This window comes from Chroicocephalus ridibundus, chromosome 12 (genome assembly GCF_963924245.1).
Source record: "Chroicocephalus ridibundus chromosome 12, bChrRid1.1, whole genome shotgun sequence".
NCBI lineage: Eukaryota > Metazoa > Chordata > Aves > Charadriiformes > Laridae > Chroicocephalus > Chroicocephalus ridibundus.
This window is the reverse complement of record NC_086295.1, coordinates 8,859,857-8,879,324: the sequence shown is the minus strand read 5'-3', so window position 1 is coordinate 8,879,324 and position 19,468 is coordinate 8,859,857. Positions and strand designations below refer to the sequence as shown.

General features: G+C 39.0%; 2 protein-coding genes across 3 annotated transcripts; one reads left to right on the top strand and one right to left on the bottom strand.

The window, feature by feature from the left end:
• Nucleotides 1–3,404: 3,404 nt before the first annotated feature.
• Nucleotides 3,405–15,427, bottom strand: DPM1 (dolichyl-phosphate mannosyltransferase subunit 1, catalytic). Of its 2 annotated transcripts, XM_063349734.1 has the most exons (9): nt 15,297–15,427; nt 14,225–14,324; nt 13,173–13,206; nt 10,923–10,999; nt 10,754–10,779; nt 9,685–9,780; nt 8,131–8,199; nt 7,722–7,836; nt 3,405–4,626 (listed from the first exon to the last, which is right to left on the bottom strand). In XM_063349734.1, the coding sequence occupies exons 1-9, from the start codon at nt 15,401–15,403 to the stop codon at nt 4,522–4,524; spliced, it is 729 nt and encodes a 242-aa protein (XP_063205804.1). In that variant the 5' UTR covers nt 15,404–15,427; the 3' UTR covers nt 3,405–4,521. The 2 variants fall into 2 exon arrangements, with proteins under 2 accessions (XP_063205804.1, XP_063205805.1); XM_063349735.1 differs by lacking the exon at nt 8,131–8,199.
• Nucleotides 15,428–15,530: 103 nt separating this feature from the next.
• On the top strand, nt 15,531–17,908 carry MOCS3 (molybdenum cofactor synthesis 3). Its single transcript, XM_063350411.1, has one exon. It carries the CDS (start codon nt 15,538–15,540, stop codon nt 16,939–16,941), a length of 1,404 nt encoding a protein of 467 aa, XP_063206481.1. The 5' UTR covers nt 15,531–15,537; the 3' UTR covers nt 16,942–17,908.
• Nucleotides 17,909–19,468: the final 1,560 nt, after the last annotated feature.

Sequence of the window (19,468 nt, the reverse complement as noted above, 5' to 3'; positions counted from 1 at the left end):
TTAAGAAAAGCTGATTTATGTGGAACTGTAAAACCAGGGACATAAAATGAAAAATTCTCTGTAAATGTCAAGTCAGTGTTTTGTGGTAGCCAACACAAGGCATATAGAGTATTGCAACGGTATTAAGAAAGGAACTGAAAATTAAAATGCCACTATATAAATCCCTAGTACATGAATATTTAAGACATTGTATGGAGTTCTAGGCACCTGATCTCTAAAGATTATACTAGAAGTGTTGTTATACTATAGTCTGCTACTAACATTTTGAGAATAGCAATGTGTGGCGTGGCTTCTTGTCGGGGGAAATTAAAAAGACAAGACTGAGTATGGTTGGGGGATGAGCAGGGTCTATAAAATAACAGGAAAAGGCGAATGGGAAACCAGAAATAGGGAACATAGAATACTAGAATCATAGTTTGCATTGGAAGGGACCTTAAAGATCTGGTTTCAATGCCCCTGCCCTGGGCAGGGACGCCTTCTACTAGTTCAGGTTACTCAAAGCCCCATCCAACTTGGCCTTGAACACCTCCAGGGATGGGACATCCACAACTTCTACTTGTTGAAGGGGCATCGTACTATCTAATCTAAATCTCCCCTCTTTCAGTTTAAAACGATTACCCCTTGTCCTATCGCTACACTCCCTGATAAGAAGTCCCTCCCCAGCTTTCCCATAGGCCCCCTTTAGGCACTAGAAGGGGTTATAAGGTCTCCCTGGAGCCTTCTCTTCTCCAGGCTGAACAACTCCAACTCTCTCAGCCTGTCCTCACAGGAGAGGTGCTCCAGCCCTCGCAGCATTTTCATGGCTCTCCTCTGGACCTGCCTGAGCAGGTCCATGTCTCTCTTTCCAAGGAGTCCCAGAGCTGGATGCAGTACTCCAGGTGAGGTCTCACCACAGCAGAGGGGCAGAATCACCTCCCTGACCCTGCTGACCACACTGCTTCTGATGCAGCCCAAGATGCCGTTGGTTTTCTGGGCTGCAAGCACACATTGCCAGCTCATATTCAGTTTTTCATCCACCGACACCCGCAAGTCCTTCTCCTCAGGGCTGCTCTCAGTCTACGGCTTGAGAACCTCTGATGAACTTACTAGGCAATAAGTTTTAAATAAACAAAGTACTTCACAAAAAACATGTATTAAAATTGTTGAATTCATTGCTGTAGAAGCCAAAATTTAAATGGATTCAAAAAGCAATCAAATCCTTCGAAAACACAAGGAACCATTAAAAGGTCCAGACCTTCTTGACCTCTGGTTCCACGAGACGCTGTGTTGCTGACTGTTGGTATATTTGGCCAAAGATCCTACTAGTCCTGTTTCTTACTTGCTTTCATTCCGCAGCCATTGTTGAGCAATGTAAGAGATACTATGGCCATTTCTTCATAACTTCCTTCTTACGTTATAAGCCATTCTTCCCCTACAATATATATTCTTTTAAATTTGGGGGGGGGTTATGTTAAGAATTTACATAGTTGGTCTTCAAATACAAAGAGGCTCAATTAAAAGAAGCTGAGAACAAATTCAAGGAACTGAAAGAGTTTCTGTTAAAAGTTTAAGTAGCACTAAGCGATGGCTATTTCATGCTACTAGTTGCCAAAAAGATACTAGGTTTATTAAAGAAGGACCTCTATTAGAGCTCTGAACACTGGTTACAGTATTACACTGTTTATTTTTCATGAACTCACAGCAGTGCATGCAAAAGAAAAGGTCAGTGACAGAATGCAGTCTTAGAGCTTGTTTTCGTGATGTTTTCCGACGTACAGAATGCTGTTCAAGTACTGGTGAGGTTCCACAGTGCCAGATCTAACTGCTCAAAGGCAGGGAATACTTGAAAACCAGATGGTTTTAGTCACCTAAGTGGAGGAACTCATTGGAAAGAAAGTACTGCAGGCTGAGATGTGGGAAAGGACGAAGGGAGAGGTGATTTAGGCCGGTTCTGGGCAAAGATTCCGTTTTGGCTTTTTTTTCTAACTCAGCATTAACAGCATACTGTTTTATGATTCTCCCCTCTACAAGTGCACAGAAGGTCAAATGCACAAACAACAGCTACCTCTTCTGAAGTTCAGGCGTTTAAAACTTACTTTAAGACAGCTTTCGGCAAGTCCTGTTTTTTTGAAGAAATATAGAGTCTTTTTGCTAGGCAAAAAACCTCAGATGGTTTTCATGGTATATATTGTGAAATGTGTGTGCATGTATATATCCCACTAACTCAGGGAAAGCCTGTACTTCATTCTGTTTCTTTTTTCCTGGATCCATGTATTAGTTCCTTTCGGTGGTGCTTTCTACAAGCAGCTTGGTGCAGGCTATTGAAATCGGGTTCACTCTTGTGACCTTTTCTTGTTTCAAAAACTACTGTAGAGTGTCTACTTGTGGCATGTTGGTTTTGTTTCTTTATAGCAGTTCTTTCTTGATAACATAAGTAAGCATAATAAGCCTTTAAGCATAATAAGAAATATCACCTATTAATCTAAAATCTGAATATAGCCCCATCACGTTTTTAACTTTCGCATACTGGAGCACTCAAAAAATGCCATGTGTTGTGATCTTAATTGTTATGTAAAAGCACCCTCCTCCAAACACGATCTCATAACTAGGTAAATGAGGGAAGTTTACCAGGCAATTTTCATACTTAAAAAGTAGGCATGCACATTCTAAAAGCTAAACCCTGATTCACAGCAATTAGATCATGAATAACTAGTGTCACGGACTTTAGTTATGTATTGTTACGTAAAAGTCTGAGAAAAATATGATCTTGTTGAAGCTTAGTTTGTATTCTAGCAAATGGTTTTCAGTTGTACAGAAATTTGAATAAACATCTAAAAACTCACTATTTGGTCATTAAAAACTCAGTACCTATTTTCAACTCAAAATGTTGATTTTAGCCATGAAACCTCCAAATGAAATGCAAACAGATGAAGCCTATTCACTGGAGATTTCAGTGGCCCTTTAGACCCAGAAATTTATTTCTGTATACATTATTAGATCTGATTAGCCTGCACCAAATAAAATTATGTATCGTTTGCTGGAAAAGTACAGGCAAATATCACAAAACGGACAGTTAAGTCACTGTAATCCAGTTACACATAGATGCAAAACCTATCGCTACTTTTTTTTATTATTACTTTAAAGCAAATTAAATATGAAACATTCGCTCTGAATAGTCAGAAAAGAAGAAAAATATCAGGATGTGTACAATTTCACTAAAGAATAAAGTGGTATCTCTAAAGCAGTCCACTAGAAAATAAGCTTTTGTTTTAAAGTTCTATTTAATTATTTTTGCCACTGAGTGTGATAAATAACCGAAATATTAATTTATAATTTATCTACAGACTTTCTAAATTTTTTTTCTAATATTAACAACTGTATCTAGCATACTAAAGGAATGCAGACAAATACAAGCCAAACAGGCGTAATCGTTAAGACATTTATTGCTTCTCCTCTCCTACAATTAATTTTCTGATACAGGTATCCACAGAACTACCCTGCCCCCCCCGCCAAAAAAAATAAGGACGTATTTTTCATATAGATAGATAGATAGATGTATCTCCATTATCAGAATAATTTTATCCTCCTGATTACTTCTTCCCCTCTCCCCCCAAGTGCATATCTGATTGCAAAGGCTTCATAATTTCTGAGTTCTGGCTATATCAACCATGAAACAAAAAATAGTATTACTCTATTTCCTTCATCGAGATCTGGATTAAATACAGATTTTACATAGAAAAAATTGTTATTTGACATAAGAAAAATTTCTCAAATGTCCTCAGTAAAGTGAACTGGGTCTTCTGTCACCCTAAAAGTTGGGTCATACTCTTTGTTTTACAGATTCTAAAGATGTTTCATTTCTAAAGAAAATAGGAAAAGGGAATCATCTGCTTCTGGACAAACACACAGAATACAAAGTTATTCCATACATACAATTGTCTTTCTTATCCAAACAATATTCCTTCTTTTCAGCCTAGGAACAATTTTACAAAGAATAAATCACTGTGCTCATCTGTATTTCCTCTTAAATTACACAAGCTATTACCAGTTCTGTAGAAACTGTTCCATATATCTGCTTTAAGATACATGTATATATGTGCTGAGGAAAGAAATGGAACTAATTGGTATATATTCAAAATACTACCTGCAAACCACAGAACAAAGATAAGATAAATTCTGCAATTTTTTAATGTCCTTGCTTGTCTTTATTTCAAAATCATCTTTAGCTTCGGCTGAATAATTATTCATTTCTAAAAGCAAAAGGTCATTTACCTTTGTGTTCTTTATTAAGACTTCATTATTTTTACAAAAATAGAATAGCACATTAGTCTTTATTAGTTTTTACTTTAACATACAGTTCGTTTACTTTGAATGGAGCATTCTGGGATACAGTATACTTCGTCTATTATTGGTGCTTCATTTAATTACTTTATAGCAGGTCTTCTGGGCAAAATACAAATTATCAAGTTTCTGCTATTATATATTAAAAACCACAGATGTTAGAAAATGTTTTTCTAAAAAAGTTCATTTAGGAATAAACTATCATGTTGTAGCAAACAAGGTCAAGAGTCCCTTTAAGAAAGAGACTATTTCATTGCCTCCCAGTTTAGATTCTCCATAGACACGGTCCACAAATGAAATAGGAACCTGTTGAAACAAGCAAAACTATTTTTAAGGTTCAAAACCTAAATAATCAGATATGCTGTAAACAAAAGTATGGCCTTTGAACCACAGCAGGTTTAGACATGGGAAGAAGGCAAGCACCAGATTAGCTTACTTTGTGTCAATTGTTCTTACCAGTGGCTTTAATGATGCCCCATAGCTGGGGAGCATGAAATTATTTGGTTTATCACCTTTAAAGATGATCCAAAGACATTACTCAGTGGCTGGATAATACACCAGTCAGAACAAACTTAATAGCTTAAGTGCACTAAAAGCCTCGGGGCTTAAAATGAACCTTCACCACTTTCCTTGTTAGTTAAATTCAATACCTTTGACTCAATGCCTCAGGAAGGCAAAAGTCTCCCGCCACCATGAAACGGCATTCACCACTGGCTAGAAGATGACATCTGAATATGGCAGTTAGTGCATATTTTACAATAGTAGCAGTCTTTGACCATTTTATAGATTATTTACAGGATTAAAGGGCATTTCAAACACTAATTTTGGTTTCCTTACTTAGGTGATCATACTGTCCAGATCAACTCACTACTCATAAAATGGTCGGAACATACTGCTTTTCAGTAATTTGACCACGTACGAATGACATATGACAGGACATTCTGCCAACACCGCATTAGAATATTCAAGAATTTCCATATATGTTTGTGTGCAAAATTGAAATACTTCAGGGGCTAAAATAAAGAACTGCATTTGCAAAAGTCATTAAAAAAATTGGCTTAGCGTTCTGCTGGCACTTTCAACCAGAAATCATCTGGCAAGCGGAATACAAAAATCACCACACCCTTGCATCTGCGCCAGGACTGAGGATTTCTCACAATTCTAGCACATCAGTCCACGGTAGAAGAGAAACCAGGGCAAGAAGATGGTAAGGAAGATACCTAAAAAGGCATGCAGATAGACTCAAAAATGACTCTGGCTTTCATAGTGGGGTCCCTTTGATAATTCTAGTAAGCATCCTGGCAGCTACAGACAGCTCATCTACGGGGCGTGGACAGAAATCCCTGAATACGTAGTCAGTGCAGGATGTGAGAACACACATTTCCTGAGCAGCGATGAGAGAACGGTTAATATCTCATCTAATAAGAGGTATCCAGGCTTTCCCTTCAGTGTAAGAATTAACCACCTGTGTTGTTGCTGGACTTCACCTTTCTTGCATAGTAAGTTCTATCATTAGTCTTAAAGGAAGCATTTTCTGAAGGGTGTATTCCATGCACATTTCACACACAGTAAAGCAGTACAGCAAAATGAAATAGAGGTGCCTACAAGACTATTCAGGTATTGCTTGTGTCAGTTCATCTCATCATCCATTTGTTCCTTGTAGACCAACAGGTCTCAATCTTCATTTTCAACTTTGCTTATGAAATATTTTACCCTCGCAACCAATTCTAGATTTTACAACTGCATAAAAACTCCTGTTCTGCCTGCAGAGTTGCAGCACCCGCAAACCAGGAATTAGACATGCAATTGTCAACTCTTCTGGAATTTCGGTATTACTATTTGGATAATCACAAAGTATGTAAAGATTATAAGTATTGATCAGGAAATACTGTATTACTGTACTTGAAACATAATGGAACGTTGTCCTGCCCCAGGAAGTTACAATATAGAGAAGATACACAGAACAGTAGAAATACAATAGTCTTATTTATAGGTAAGTCAGCAATGTGAACACTGTCAAGGTTGTTACAGATATCACAACAGAAATCTTAAAGACAAGGCCGAAGCAGAATAATGAAGCAACTTTTCAGATGTTAGAGACAACTCTTCCCACATGTGAGAAACCAAAGAAGGAGGGAAGATGGCATTTGCTTCAGAATATAACGGATGAGCTGTGGAGGAAGGCCTAACTGACCCATCACAAACCAGAGCCCGTGTCTCAGCACTGAACGGGAGACATCAGGTCTAGTGAAGACTGTCCGTCAGGCTTTGAACCCCAAGATAAATGTCTTTTATTTGATACTATACAACCAGTAGAGGCATGTAAATACATGGGTGGTGGGATCAAATAATAGACAGAAAAAAGGTCTTTGCAGCAGCACCTGAAGAGCACCCAAGATTGCATTTTTTTTTTAAGCCAGAGAAGTGTATTTTACTGCTTTAAAAATGTCTGGTAAATAAAACCTCACCTCACCCTAGGTTTCAGTATCTGAATGTATAGACAGGTGAGGATTTAATTCAGCAATATTAGAAAGCAATATATGAATGCAGCTGGATGTGAAGACCAAACAAAGTAGTGTCAAACCTCAGCTACAGACACGATAGTGATGTTGCTCCATAAGCATGAAAGGTGGAAGGAGGGAGCTTGCTTTATTATGTCTACCCAATGTTGATAGAGAAATGCAATATGTAAGATTTAGAGAAAGTAGTACCAGCAGCAGAATTCTCTGACAATTCAGTCATGAAAATGATGATGAAGAACTGGTTCTGAGATTTGGCTGCAGAGAGAATTCCAGTGAATCATCTTTAAAGACACCAGCAAGAGCAATTCAATGAAATACGAAAGCCAGCACTCAGACTGCTGGAAATACAGGATCTAACAATTTTTTGGAGTTCTTTTTCAATGATTGCAGACAGCTTAGAAGTGGAAAGTTGTGATAGCTGAAAAGTTGGAAAATAACAAAGCAAAAAATGACAGAGAACAGAATAAATCTGAAATAGAATCAGGTTGCTGGAGAAAACAAAATTATTTGAATAGACCTAACTAGAGACGCCTGTACAATATGAAGGAGGAAAGAAAAGGCTCCGAGCAGCTTCACGATGTATTTTGACTTCTTTCCCTCCTTTGAAGAACCTTGTAAAATTGTATGCAGCTAAAGAAATGACATCAGGAAGAGGGAAGGATCTGAGAGGCATATCAGCCAGGGGAATAAGTAACTGGAATTTCAGATCTGGTTTCATCTGAGAAAGTTGGAAAAATAGAGTTCTACATATGCAATTTCTTTGTATCAATTTGAAAATCTTGTGTCTTCTTGGAAGTGCACAAGATTTCCTATGCTCCCAATAGTCTGTATCTACATTTAAATGAAAGCACAATATACTTATCAAAACTTTTACTGTACCTCTCCAATAGTATATCCTAACTGTCTAGCCCGAACAATCATCTCCATCTGGAAAACGTATCCTTTAGAAACACACTTTTCCATTAGTTTCTGTAAGACTTCTTTTCTGTATAACCTGTAAATGATTACAAAGAAAATGAAACCTGAAGCACGATTTCTGAACTTTGGAAATCAAGACAGCGTGTAGGAATCTTAACTGTAATCACTCATTCATATCATTACTATTTTAAAAAAATCTTTAACAAAGTCATAGGAGCAGCAGTTCTTGCAATCAAGTCTACTATTTCTTACACCCTTTCCAAAGAGATTTTGTAGTCCTCCATGAAGAAGGTCTGGTCTTAGTCCAGTTCCTTGTTCAGCAGCTTTTTAATTTCAAATAAACGTTATGAAGTGCAAACCAGACCCATACCTGAAACTCCCTGTTAAGTCGGATGCACCTGGTCTCAGCAAAACCTGAGTTATAAAATTGGCACCACGACTGTGAAAGAAAACATGAATGTCAAAATTGCTCAGTACACAATTCGAGAGATCAAGCAGAATTTCTAGAAAATAAGTAAATATCATCCTACTAGGAAAAAAACCAAAACCAACCAAAACCCTTTTATTGCTCAATATGAAAAAATTGTATTTCTAAGATGTTTTCACTGCTAGATTTGACAAATAAATTGCAGAATCTGAAATCAAAACCCAACGTTTTCTTTTTCAAATGATGATTAATAGACTTTTGAACTTCTCCATGAAGGAGAAAACAATGATTTTGAGAAACTAAATTTCCAGTCTGGTTCTTTATGGTAGAACTGTCAGTACAACGGCACACTAATACAATACAAAAGAAATAAATTTGACAACAGTCAAAACAACATTTTTCTTCTAACATTCACTGTAAGCAGAGAACAAAAATGCTTCCTGGACAAATGTGAGACTTGGGTGTAAAAAAATCAAGGTTCAGTTTTGGTTTACACTGCTTTCACAGTACGAAGAGGATAAGCTCCACTGATAAAAAATCTTGTGAGACCAAAAAGCAAGTCATGACTATCTTGCCGAGGGCTGTATTACATGCTGAGAAGATGTGCAAGTCCTTCACCCTGACCAGTATGATGTAAAAGGATTCCTCTGCAATGTCCATTTAGTGCTCTCCTTTTTTTGAGCGTATATTCTATTTAGATTCACAAAAAGATGAGCACTTATTCCAGCAATTAAAAAACAGGAGAAATCCAAATCCTGTCCCTGTGATACCATCTCCAGATCAGCCTGATAACACAGCTTCTGCTCCTACTGCTTTCCACTAACATATAAATCAGCATTAACTTCTGCCTATCCTCTTAAATCAGGTGTAAGAGAGAAAAACTATGCAGAAACTTGTCAATTACCTCCTCAAAGTCCCTTTAAGTCCCCATAAACCTGATACACCAGCCTTATGCATGACCTTAACAGTGTTTTCCTCTTTGCTTTTGGGTGAAACCTCTCCATAGTGTTCACTGTAACTGTTTTCCAGTAAGGTCTAAGTCATGATTTATTGACATTGATCGTGCCAGAGAATTCTTAACTTATGACAAATCAGCGGGTCAACAGAGGGGTTTAGCAAGTGCATTACTGTTTAGGGAAAGGTCCATTACAGCTACTAAAGATAACTAAATGTGTCTTTTAAACTTGATAAAAATGCGATAGTCTCAGCTCATTCTTTGGATGATGAAGCTGCAAGACTGTCCCAACCTGATGCCATGCAGATTTGTCCACTGTTCCAACCCATTTCTCAAGCCTAGCCGCATCATTACATTCTTTCTTGGTGAGTTTTAATCAAAGAATTTGCAAATAATGCATGCCTCTATTATTTAATATAATTTCGCAGTACCCAGTACTATTGACTGAAGACTCAATTCAGCTCACACAGACTGAGTTGAGTACTTGGAATTATTATTTCTAAAGAACGAGTTTATGTGTAAATATTTAGAAAAATACTTACCTGATTAATTTTCTTTTCAAATCCCAGCCATATACTCCTCCATTTCCTTTATATCTTGTTCCAGATACAATATCAAAATTGCCTTCTTTCTGCTTTCTATAAGCAATTGGTTTTATCAGAAAAACAGGAGGAACATTTGTATGAAGGTAGCACAAATTTCAAAATAAGAACAATCACTCTTTTAGTACAAAATCTGTATATACAAACCTTTGAACAAATAAGCAGAGAGGAAAGCAATAGTTGCAGTGGTTATAAACATTATGCATTTAAAAACCTGTTAATTTTGCTCTTATAAAGAGATACTTCAGAGAATCTTAACGATTATCTTTTGCCAACTATGTCACAGAATTTCATAGACTACTTCATAAATAATTTATTAAGACCAACTTATGCATTTTTAAAGCCTCTCTCTAGTATAAAAGACTGAATGATTTTAAATACAGATTTAAATATTTAAATTACACAAATCCATAGTAAAGAGGAAAAAAAAAAAAAGCCTGGAACTATCCTTAGTCCATACCATGCCTGAGTGCTGCAGAACCTTATCTAAAATTTTAGATCTCCAGTACTACCTAGCAAGAAAGTTGAAAATTACAGAGACTGCTGTCCTCAGCCTCCAACGTAATGTCTGTCGACCATTTCTCACAAACTGAAACGTTACAGGGAGAGGAAGGTCAAAGACAGAAGCATTTCACCAGTAGTTGAGGAGTTGAGGACATGGTCCTCCAATCAATATTCCTATATGCACACATGATAACATGATTAGAAGACGACATTTATTTATATGTGCTTTTCAAAGCTGAACAACCATTACAAGAAGAGAAGTTCTTAGCCACGCATGCTTTCCGTTACTTTAAACTTGGGGAGCTTTGCTCTAGTTAGGAACTAATTATTTTTCTGGATTTTTGGGGACAAATCTAATGAAGTCCAATCACTTTTTTTTGAATTATTGCCTTGCCAATTTTCTTACTACAGCTAGACAGCTCTACAAAAATATAAAGCTTTCAAATATTACAAAGAAACAATAAATGCTCAGAAGTCATTCTCTCATACTACAATAGGCACCTACCTGATAAACTCTGGAATAAATTTTGGCTGAAATGGAAGGAAAACAGATCAGAAAAGAAAGAGGGGTGGGGGTAAAAAAAAAAAAAAAAAAAAAAAAAAAAAAAAAAAAAGAGTCAACAAAAATTTAATTGTAACAGATTAAAAACACAGTACATGGAATACAGACTTACATGGTGAGACAGGTCAGCATCCATAATAACAATGAAATTCCCAGTGGCGTGCTTCATTCCATGAATATAAGCAGTGCCTGATGAAAACAGTATAGAAGTAATTTCCCTCACTATTTTAACATATGCAATCTTCTAGCCACAGTCTTCACTTATTTTCTAAAATCTCTGAGTTATACTAGAAAAGGATCAACTAAAAACCCCTGAAATTTATTTAAGATGTATCACAGTGGTCAAACGTTAAAATTACTTTTCCTTTTCCCCGCAATTTCAGCACTGGATTTTATAAATATAAATCTTGGCAAACCCTACTGCCCTAGAAATGCACAAACATGACTTGATAAGTGGGACACTATTTGAAATAACATTTCCAGAAGCGCCATAGAAAACTGGAAATAGGACACAGGCAACAAATAATCACTGAGAGTTAAAAAAAACTGGCTTTCTGGACTCGGGATTTACTATTAGTATCATACAGATTTTGGTTTGTTCTCCTTGACACCATGAATTATATTCCAATACCTAATCTGAAGAGAGGCGTTGTTTTTTTCTTACTTTAGATTTGTTGGGTTTTATTTATCCTGTGTGAACTGGTGTAGCTATCTTGCTAAGAGCTGGAACGAGTCCTGCTGTTACAGTTTTCCTCAACAATGGAAATTTCTGATCCGAGCCATGTGGTTCAAAGACAGCACTGCACTGAAGGACAGTACAGCAGCACAACAGAGATTAAGAACAGGCATATACTCCTCACTGATCCAAATTACTCTTAAGTCTTTTTGTTAACTTCATAAGGAATAGATACACTCTCAACTGACATCCTTAGCAGGCACTCTCACAGAAAACTAAACTCCTGGTTAACAAACAACCTGCCTTTCCTTTCTTTTCCATGTTGTTTGCAAAGTTACACAGTAGGAGTGTCACAGTTTTGCGTACTGTGCATGATTAGTAGGTACAGGACATGAAAAATTTAAATTCAGTCACTTTTAATCCATAATACTGGTCAAATCAGGACAAAGGATGAAAAGGCAGAAAACAAAAATAAAGATATGCAGGCTTTTGAGTTTCTTAGACAAATGAGATATAGAAAAAAAGCACAGAACAGTGATTAAAATAGACAATTCAATATAAAAATTAGAATTTTGTTTTTGTTCGGTGGACTAGAGAAATTAGTCAGCTGCAGTGCTCCGTACACAAGACACGTCAAGACACAGCAGCACATGGAAGTGGGGGTTTCCAAGACAATTAGCAAGAAAATCAGATACTGATTAACAATAAATCATTTATCATTTTCTCCATTCCTATTAAAGGAAGAGGGATAAGGATACAACATGAATCTTAACAGATGGAAATATCTCCACTTTATTTCAGCATAGTTTTAGAATAGCTTTAATGTAATTTATGACTTCCTAGGATATCTGCTTTTTTGTAAAGCAAAAAATGACAAACATGATTGACATATTCTGTTAAATACGGCATCAGAGCTATAAAATCGCAGTCCTCCATCATTCCATGCAAATTTACAAGACCGGCTCCCAAATTAGCAAGATTTCTACAATACGAGTAACTTTTGCGATGTACTTCAAAGCCTGCAAATTCACATGTTAGTTAATAGGGGAGACAATACTTAGTAGTTTGAGAGCTGGACATCTGTCAGATACTTTTTTTTTTTTTTTTTTTTTTTTTTTTTACTTAGCGTCATAATTCACACTGAAATGGGTTTAAATGTGAAGAGCTCTGTCCAAACCTGTGTCAGAAAATCAGCGCAGCCTTCTCTGGAGATTGCGCAAACTACGGTCCAATTTTTGAAGCATCCTGCACATGGGTAGATTGCACAGAAAGTACCACTGTCTCCTCTGGATAAGTAGGTTCCATACAAATACAGCAGTTACTCTTGTAAAACATCACATTTTCTTCCTCAATTTAAACCCCTCGTTCTGTAATCAGTGAAGGCAGTATGGGAGGGAGAGGAGCAGCATGATGTTAACAGGAAAACACAGTTTGTACAGAATTGCGGTGCCCGCTGTTTTCAGGTTTGAGGTTGCGGGGAACTCGTTATAAATAATACTCTGATTTTTATGTGTGTGGTTTTTAAGCTTGTTCACTAACAAAAAACTTGATGAAAACATATATTTCTGCTTTTGGGCTTTACTGTGATTTTTTCTGAAGCTTTATATACTAGAAGCAATCAAAGAATACAGCAGATTTTTAAATTTTTTTTTTTTTTAGTACTAACCAGAGTTAGTAAAGACTTACCAAGGCCCAACTTTCTTGGTCTGGGTCTTAGAAGCTGCAGAACATATTAAAAAAAATTATATATGTATATATATATATATATTACTTGAAGTACAGTTTTTATTTAATTTTAGTGACACCTTAATATTTGCTATTTTCAGGGTATAAAAATATTCTAAAGTGTACTTTTAATTTTTAGCTAGATAACACATTAAAAAAATTATCTGTCAAAATACATCAGAAACAAACCATTATATTAAATAGATATTTTATCAGGTCATATTTAAAAACAACCCTCTTTTAAAGCTTTACTTAGTATCAAAAAAGGGGAAAAAAGAGACTCTAACACTTCCTATATACATTGTTCTTAAAGTAACCTCTATAAATGGTACTTAATTCACAAATACTTTTTAAAACCTTAAACACCTTTTTTAAAAAAAAGGCAAGTGTCTGACTACTTACAGCACAAAACCGTCAAACTGAACGTTGGGTTTCTACAGTGTTCTATGAGAAAGCTTTTATTGCAAAAAAAAAAAAAGGGGGGGGTTTAATGGCTCATAAAGACTAAATAAATGACAGTATCTCATTGTATATAATTGACAGTTATATGGTAATATATTAAATAGAAGAAAATAATCCTGTTATTGAGGAATATAACTAGACAGATTAAAAATAAATCACAAGGCCAAACTAGCTTTCATCTTTCCAATTTCACTACTGCTGCAGTCACTTAAAATGAAATTAAAGCTTATCCAAACCTCATCTCTCCCTCAGGCATGCACAAAGTCCAATAACAACCACTACTCATTACTCAACAGCGTACAGCAATGCACAAAGTATTGAAAACATTTTGCAAACAGCAATTAATGATTCTGCATATTAGTTGCTAATGCTGATAAGCAGCTGCATGACTATCATAATGTTACCTTTTTCTAAAGTGGTGTGAAAAAACTTAGATAACTTGTTTAAGGATGTAAAGAAAGTGCAGAACTCAGGGACTGTGTTCCAGTTCTCTAAGTACTTTCCAATACAATAAAAATGGAAAGAAAATCACCCCAGAAGAGACAACTCACTATTTTATCTGATCCATATATCTTTTCCAATTGTTCAGCAATTTCCTGTGTCCCATCCGGGCTTCCATCATCTATGATGATAATTTCAAAGTTGTTTCCACTGAAATGAGAATTATTTTTAAATGAACAAATGGAAAACCCAATTTCACCTCCTATGTCATTTTGAAATCACAACCCCCAGGGCAGGGGGGTTGGAACTAGATGATCTTTAAGGTCCCTTCTAACCCAAACCATTCTGAGATTGGCACAAAACTGAAGAAGAGAATACAAACTGATTTTCTGACAGTTAGAGACACATGGTATAGATACCCTTATAGCTGTAAGAGTACGCCTGTGGTGATAAAACGTGACTCAGTGTTACTGTTTCGGGTCTCGAGCTGGAGTTGCTCCCCCGCACACCGCAGAAACATAAACCTCATCATTGTCCCAGCACCGCCGCAGCGTCCAGTTCTCGCCTCGGGGTTGTGAAAGATGAAAAGCTAAAATTGCCCTTGTGCTTTCATCTGGCAACGCCGCTTTTTCTGGCGGCTGCTGCAGAACGCATCAGAGCACATGCGAGACTGCTGATTAGCGTAATTTCGTTTCCCTAATTAACCACGGTGTTACGGGTTCCACACACCTGCCCGCGCGCCCTCCAGCACTGGCGAGAAACGCCGTACATTTCACCACCTGGAGAACATTATTGCTTTCCTCAGTCGCGACGTCGTTTTTGCAGCTTTTACGGACGTGCGTTTCCCGGCTCTTCTGAGCTTCTCGGCTCCACCAACACCTCGCACCGGGCGCCCTTCACCCCTCCGAGCCCGCTCCTCACCACCCCTGCCCGTACAGCGCACCTTCCCCGCGGCTCTAGAGGAGCCTCCCCTCACCGAGGGGCCACCAGATCCCTCCCTCCCACAGAGCGACAGCCAGCCCGGACAGAGGGACGGAGCTCAGCCCTGGCCCGCTGAGGGACGCCAGGGCCTGGTACCCCCCCGGGGACCTGGCACTCCCCTCCCCGCCCGCTGAGGGACGCCAGGGCCTGGTACCCCCCCGGGGACCTGGCACTCCCCTCCCCGCCCACTGAGCCCAGTACCTCTGGCGGAAGGTGCGCACTAGGAGCCAGACGACGAGGGGCAGGTTCTCTCGCTCGTTGTAGGTGGGCAGCAAAACCGAGAATTTGTCGCCGCCGTCGGCCGCCATGTCGGGGCGTTGACGCGGCCGGAACCGGCGGGGGGAAACAAACGCGCCGCAGCCAATCAAGGCGGGCGGCGCGGCCGGAAGCGGCGGGGCTCTGGGGGGCAGCCGGGCGGAAGCGCTCTCTCGCTCTTTCAGCCATGGCGGGAGGTGCGGAGGCGGCGCGGTTGAGTGCGGAGATCAGTCAGCGGGAGCAGGAGTTGCGCGGGCTACGTGAGCGGCTGGCCGCCGTCCTGACGGGAGATGTCGTGGGGGACGTCGCGGCCGCAGAGGAGGCTGCCTCCGGCTTTCCCGGCGAGCTCCCCCCTCTGCCTGCCCAGGCCTCGCTGAGCCCCGCCGACATCCTGCGGTACAGCCGGCAGCTGGTGCTGCCCGAGCTGGGCGTGCGGGGGCAGCTGCTATTGGCCCGCTCCTCCGTGCTGGTGGTGGGCTGCGGCGGCCTGGGCTGCCCCCTGGCCCAATACCTGGCCGCGGCCGGCGTCGGCCGCCTGGGTCTGGTGGATCACGACGTGGTGGAGACGAGCAACCTACACCGGCAGGTGCTGCACGGGGAGGCCCGACGAGGGCTCCCCAAGGCCGTATCTGCTGCTGCAGCCCTGCGGCTGCTGAACTCCACTGTACAGTATGTGCCCTACTGTGGTGCCCTGAGCCCTCCCACTGCCCTAGAGCTGGTGCGGCAGTATGACATTATCGCCGACTGCTCCGACAACGTCCCCACCAGGTACTTGGTGAATGATGCCTGTGTCCTGGCTGGGAAACCTCTGGTGTCCGGCAGTGCCCTCCGTCTGGAGGGGCAGCTGGTTGTGTACAACTACCAGGGAGGGCCCTGCTACAGGTGTCTCTTCCCCAAGCCCCCTCCACCAGAAACAGTGACTAACTGTGCAGATGGGGGAGTGCTGGGTGTCGTGCCAGGCATCATGGGGTGCATCCAGGCCTTGGAAGTGCTGAAGATTGCTTCAGGAATGGGTTCCTCCTTCAATCAGTTCATGCTGATGTTTGATGCCCGTGAAGGGAGGTTTCGCAACATCAAGTTAAGACCAAAGAAAGCAGACTGTGCTGTTTGTGGTGACAATCCAACTGTCACCTGCCTTCAAGATTATGAGGCATTTTGTGGTTCTTCTGCAACAGACAAGTGTAGGACTTTACATCTGCTGTCCAGTAAAGACAGGGTATCTGTAGAGGAGTACAAAAAACTGATGGATGAACAAGTTCCTCATGTATTGTTAGATGTTCGTCCACAGGTAGAAGTGGATATCTGTCGCCTGGTACATGCTGTCCACATTCCTTTGAGTAAATTAGAAGAAAAAGATGAAGAGTGTCTGGAAAATTTAGAAAAAAGAATTTGTGAAGAAAAGCAGAGAACTAATGGCCAGACATCTTTTCCTGTATATGTTGTTTGCAAATTAGGAAATGACTCACAGAAGGCTGTAAGAATTCTGCAGGAGTTACCTGTCAAAGAATTTGGTTCTGTGTTAGCTAAGGATATTAAAGGGGGGCTTATGGCTTGGGCCAGTAAAATTGACCCAACATTTCCTCAGTATTAGAAATTTAAATGGTGAAAAAAAACCAAACAACAGATTTTCATAGGGTTTCATCTTCTCTGTGTAATGACTATATCACGTGGATAAAACAGGAGATTGAAATACCATGTTGCTTTTTAAATTTTTTTTTAAAAAGTATTTTTGTAGATATCTGATTATTTTGTTTATAAAAATGTGAAAGTGTCCATGGAAATGGAAAAAATGTGTTTCTTGGTTATTATTTAGTAGTGAAAACTTGGAATAACCACTTAATTGTGCATGTGATAATTGAGAATGACTCCTAATTAGTAATTATACCCTGGAGAATGACAAAGCACAGGAGTCAAGGGTTGGAAGTTTTTACTCATTTTCCAAACTGCCTAACAAATTGAAACAGTGCATGCAGTAATAATAAAAAAAAAAAGCTAACTGCTGATCTCTGGCTGGTCAGTAGCACTATTCAGTCTGTCACAGGGAATTGTCAAGACAGTGCTGACAAGACTGTTTTGCTCAACGTCTTTTACTTCTCTGTAGAAGCATTGTGTATTTATGGAAGAGAACTTTTGCTGCAAATAACAGCACCTACATAAGGGTGTTCTGTTAAGAACTTCCAGGGCCATCCATCTTCATTTGTTGGCTGGCAAAAAAGTGTATTCTGTGACTTGTATAGAGGTTTAACTGAGGTTAAATGTTAATAAGACAGCCGTTTGAGCCCAGAAAATTTGTAAAACAGAAAATGCTTTTGTGAGGGCTTCAATTTCAGAGGTTGAGAGATGAAGAGGAGGTGAGAGAGAAAAAAATAAATGTGTGGCCTCCCTTTTGGAAGTACAACGACATATTTCATAAGCTTTCTCCTGTTTGTTATGGTAGTTGCATATCCGCGGTTGTACTGCATTATTTTGTTAACTGGCATAAAGAGCTATGCATATCTAAAAAGTTCTCATAGATGAACTGAATGAAAAGAAAGAGAAATAAATAGCTTCTCAACAGAGAGCTGCCTGAGTCCTCATCACTTAAGCACAGTAATTATCTTATTATAATTAATTAAGGTATGGATTTCCTTTACTTTCTGAGGAGAAAAAAAACACCTGTCATGACTAATCTTTGCATTATACAAGGGCAAAAAAAGAATAGTATTATAATTAGTAGTCAAAAAGGCATATTTTGGTAAAATAAATTTGAGAACATCCACACCGCCTACTTTATTATAACATGCCATGGCTTTTAGCAGTAATAATCATGTGAAGGAAATAGTTACGTAAATTTATAAATATAGGGTCACATCTCTTGCAAGTTAGAGGACAATGAAAACATAGAAGACTATGACTTAAAAGTAAGCATTAGTGCTTTGTGGTGTGTAGTGAGAGTCATCAGTCAAAATGTTTTAAGACAGGTTGTAGAGGCTTGGTTTAGTCAGAACATCTGGCTTCTGGTGGGTTTCAGCCTTTGGGAATTGGAAACGAGAGGGATTTGTTTGAAATGCCTAACCTACTTTTTAATTTTTCTTTCTTCACTGTGATGTCAAGCAGAGACTGAAACATAAAAGGGAACAGTAGCAATAATTCTCTAATGTCCGATCTTCCAATGCTAAACAATGGATGGTATGTCATATAACCACCTGACCTGAAAAAATGATTCTTTTTCAGTCATTGAAAGCAAGGTGAACCTATGGACTTTACACCGATGTTCTTGGGGAGAGGGGAAAGAATTCTTGATTGTAAATCTGAGTGCTGCTTCTAGTGGATAGAAATCATGTGTAAAGTCTTTCCCCTTTTTACAACATTTTAGCAGCAGATGTACATAAACTCTGTGAAAGAAAAAGGAGGTGACATTAAAGCTGTGGTGTTTGGTGGAGGGTTTTTTGTAGCAAATCTAAAACTGCATTTCTTGTAGCGAATTTTCAAGCAGGAAACCAGACTGTGAGTCTTTGTGCTGTATGGAAAACAATAACACCTCAAGGATCTGGAGAACTCTGTGGAAAAATCACGATAAGGATGAATGAAAATTGACCAAAACCATAGAATGATAACAGAACTGGCAAAAAAAGTAAATGCATCAAGTCAGTCTGATGAGAGACAAACTTTCAAGGATCTTTACTATTAAAATGGCTTTTTGGAAAGACCGTTCTTGTCAATCTGCATGCACTAAAGTCCGAAGTTCTTATAGGAGTACAGCATCTGAAATGCATGTGTTATTTTTGTGTAAAGGGAGTTCTATACAAAACTAATTGGGCCACACAATATAGGAATAGCTGTTCTGGAAAGAACTAATGGCTGTGTTCTGATCTCAAGGGAGTATGCAAAACGTAGGTTTCTTTGGGGGGAAAAAAAGTGTTCTCTTTCTTGACTTAGGATAGCAATTACATTCTCAGCAAATACAAAAACATCTGCCATGTGTCTTAAATAAAGATGGGGTCTGTAGTGCATGTCAAAATTTCATTCTTTACATGCTGGTTTTTTTGTTGTTTTTTTTTTCCCAAGAAAAGATTAATTTCTTTTTTTCCCCTTGTGGGCTTGCTGAAGTGATACACAAGTCTTCCTGTAAATACAGT

Bases quoted from the DNA above. Each gene is read 5' to 3' on its own strand.
- MOCS3 (XM_063350411.1), top strand. From the start codon at position 15,538: ATGGCGGGAGGTGCGGAGGCGGCGCGGTTGAGTGCGGAGATCAGTCAG.
- DPM1 (XM_063349734.1), bottom strand. From the start codon at position 15,403: ATGGCGGCCGACGGCGGCGACAAATTCTCGGTTTTGCTGCCCACCTAC. The intron at 11,000-13,172 runs GTAAGTCTTTAC...TGTTTTCATCAG, and splicing joins ACCAAGAAAGTTGGGCCTTG to GCACTGCTTATATTCATGGA. The intron at 9,781-10,753 runs GTAGGTGCCTAT...AATTGCTTATAG, and splicing joins TTTATTCCAGAGTTTATCAG to AAAGCAGAAAGAAGGCAATT.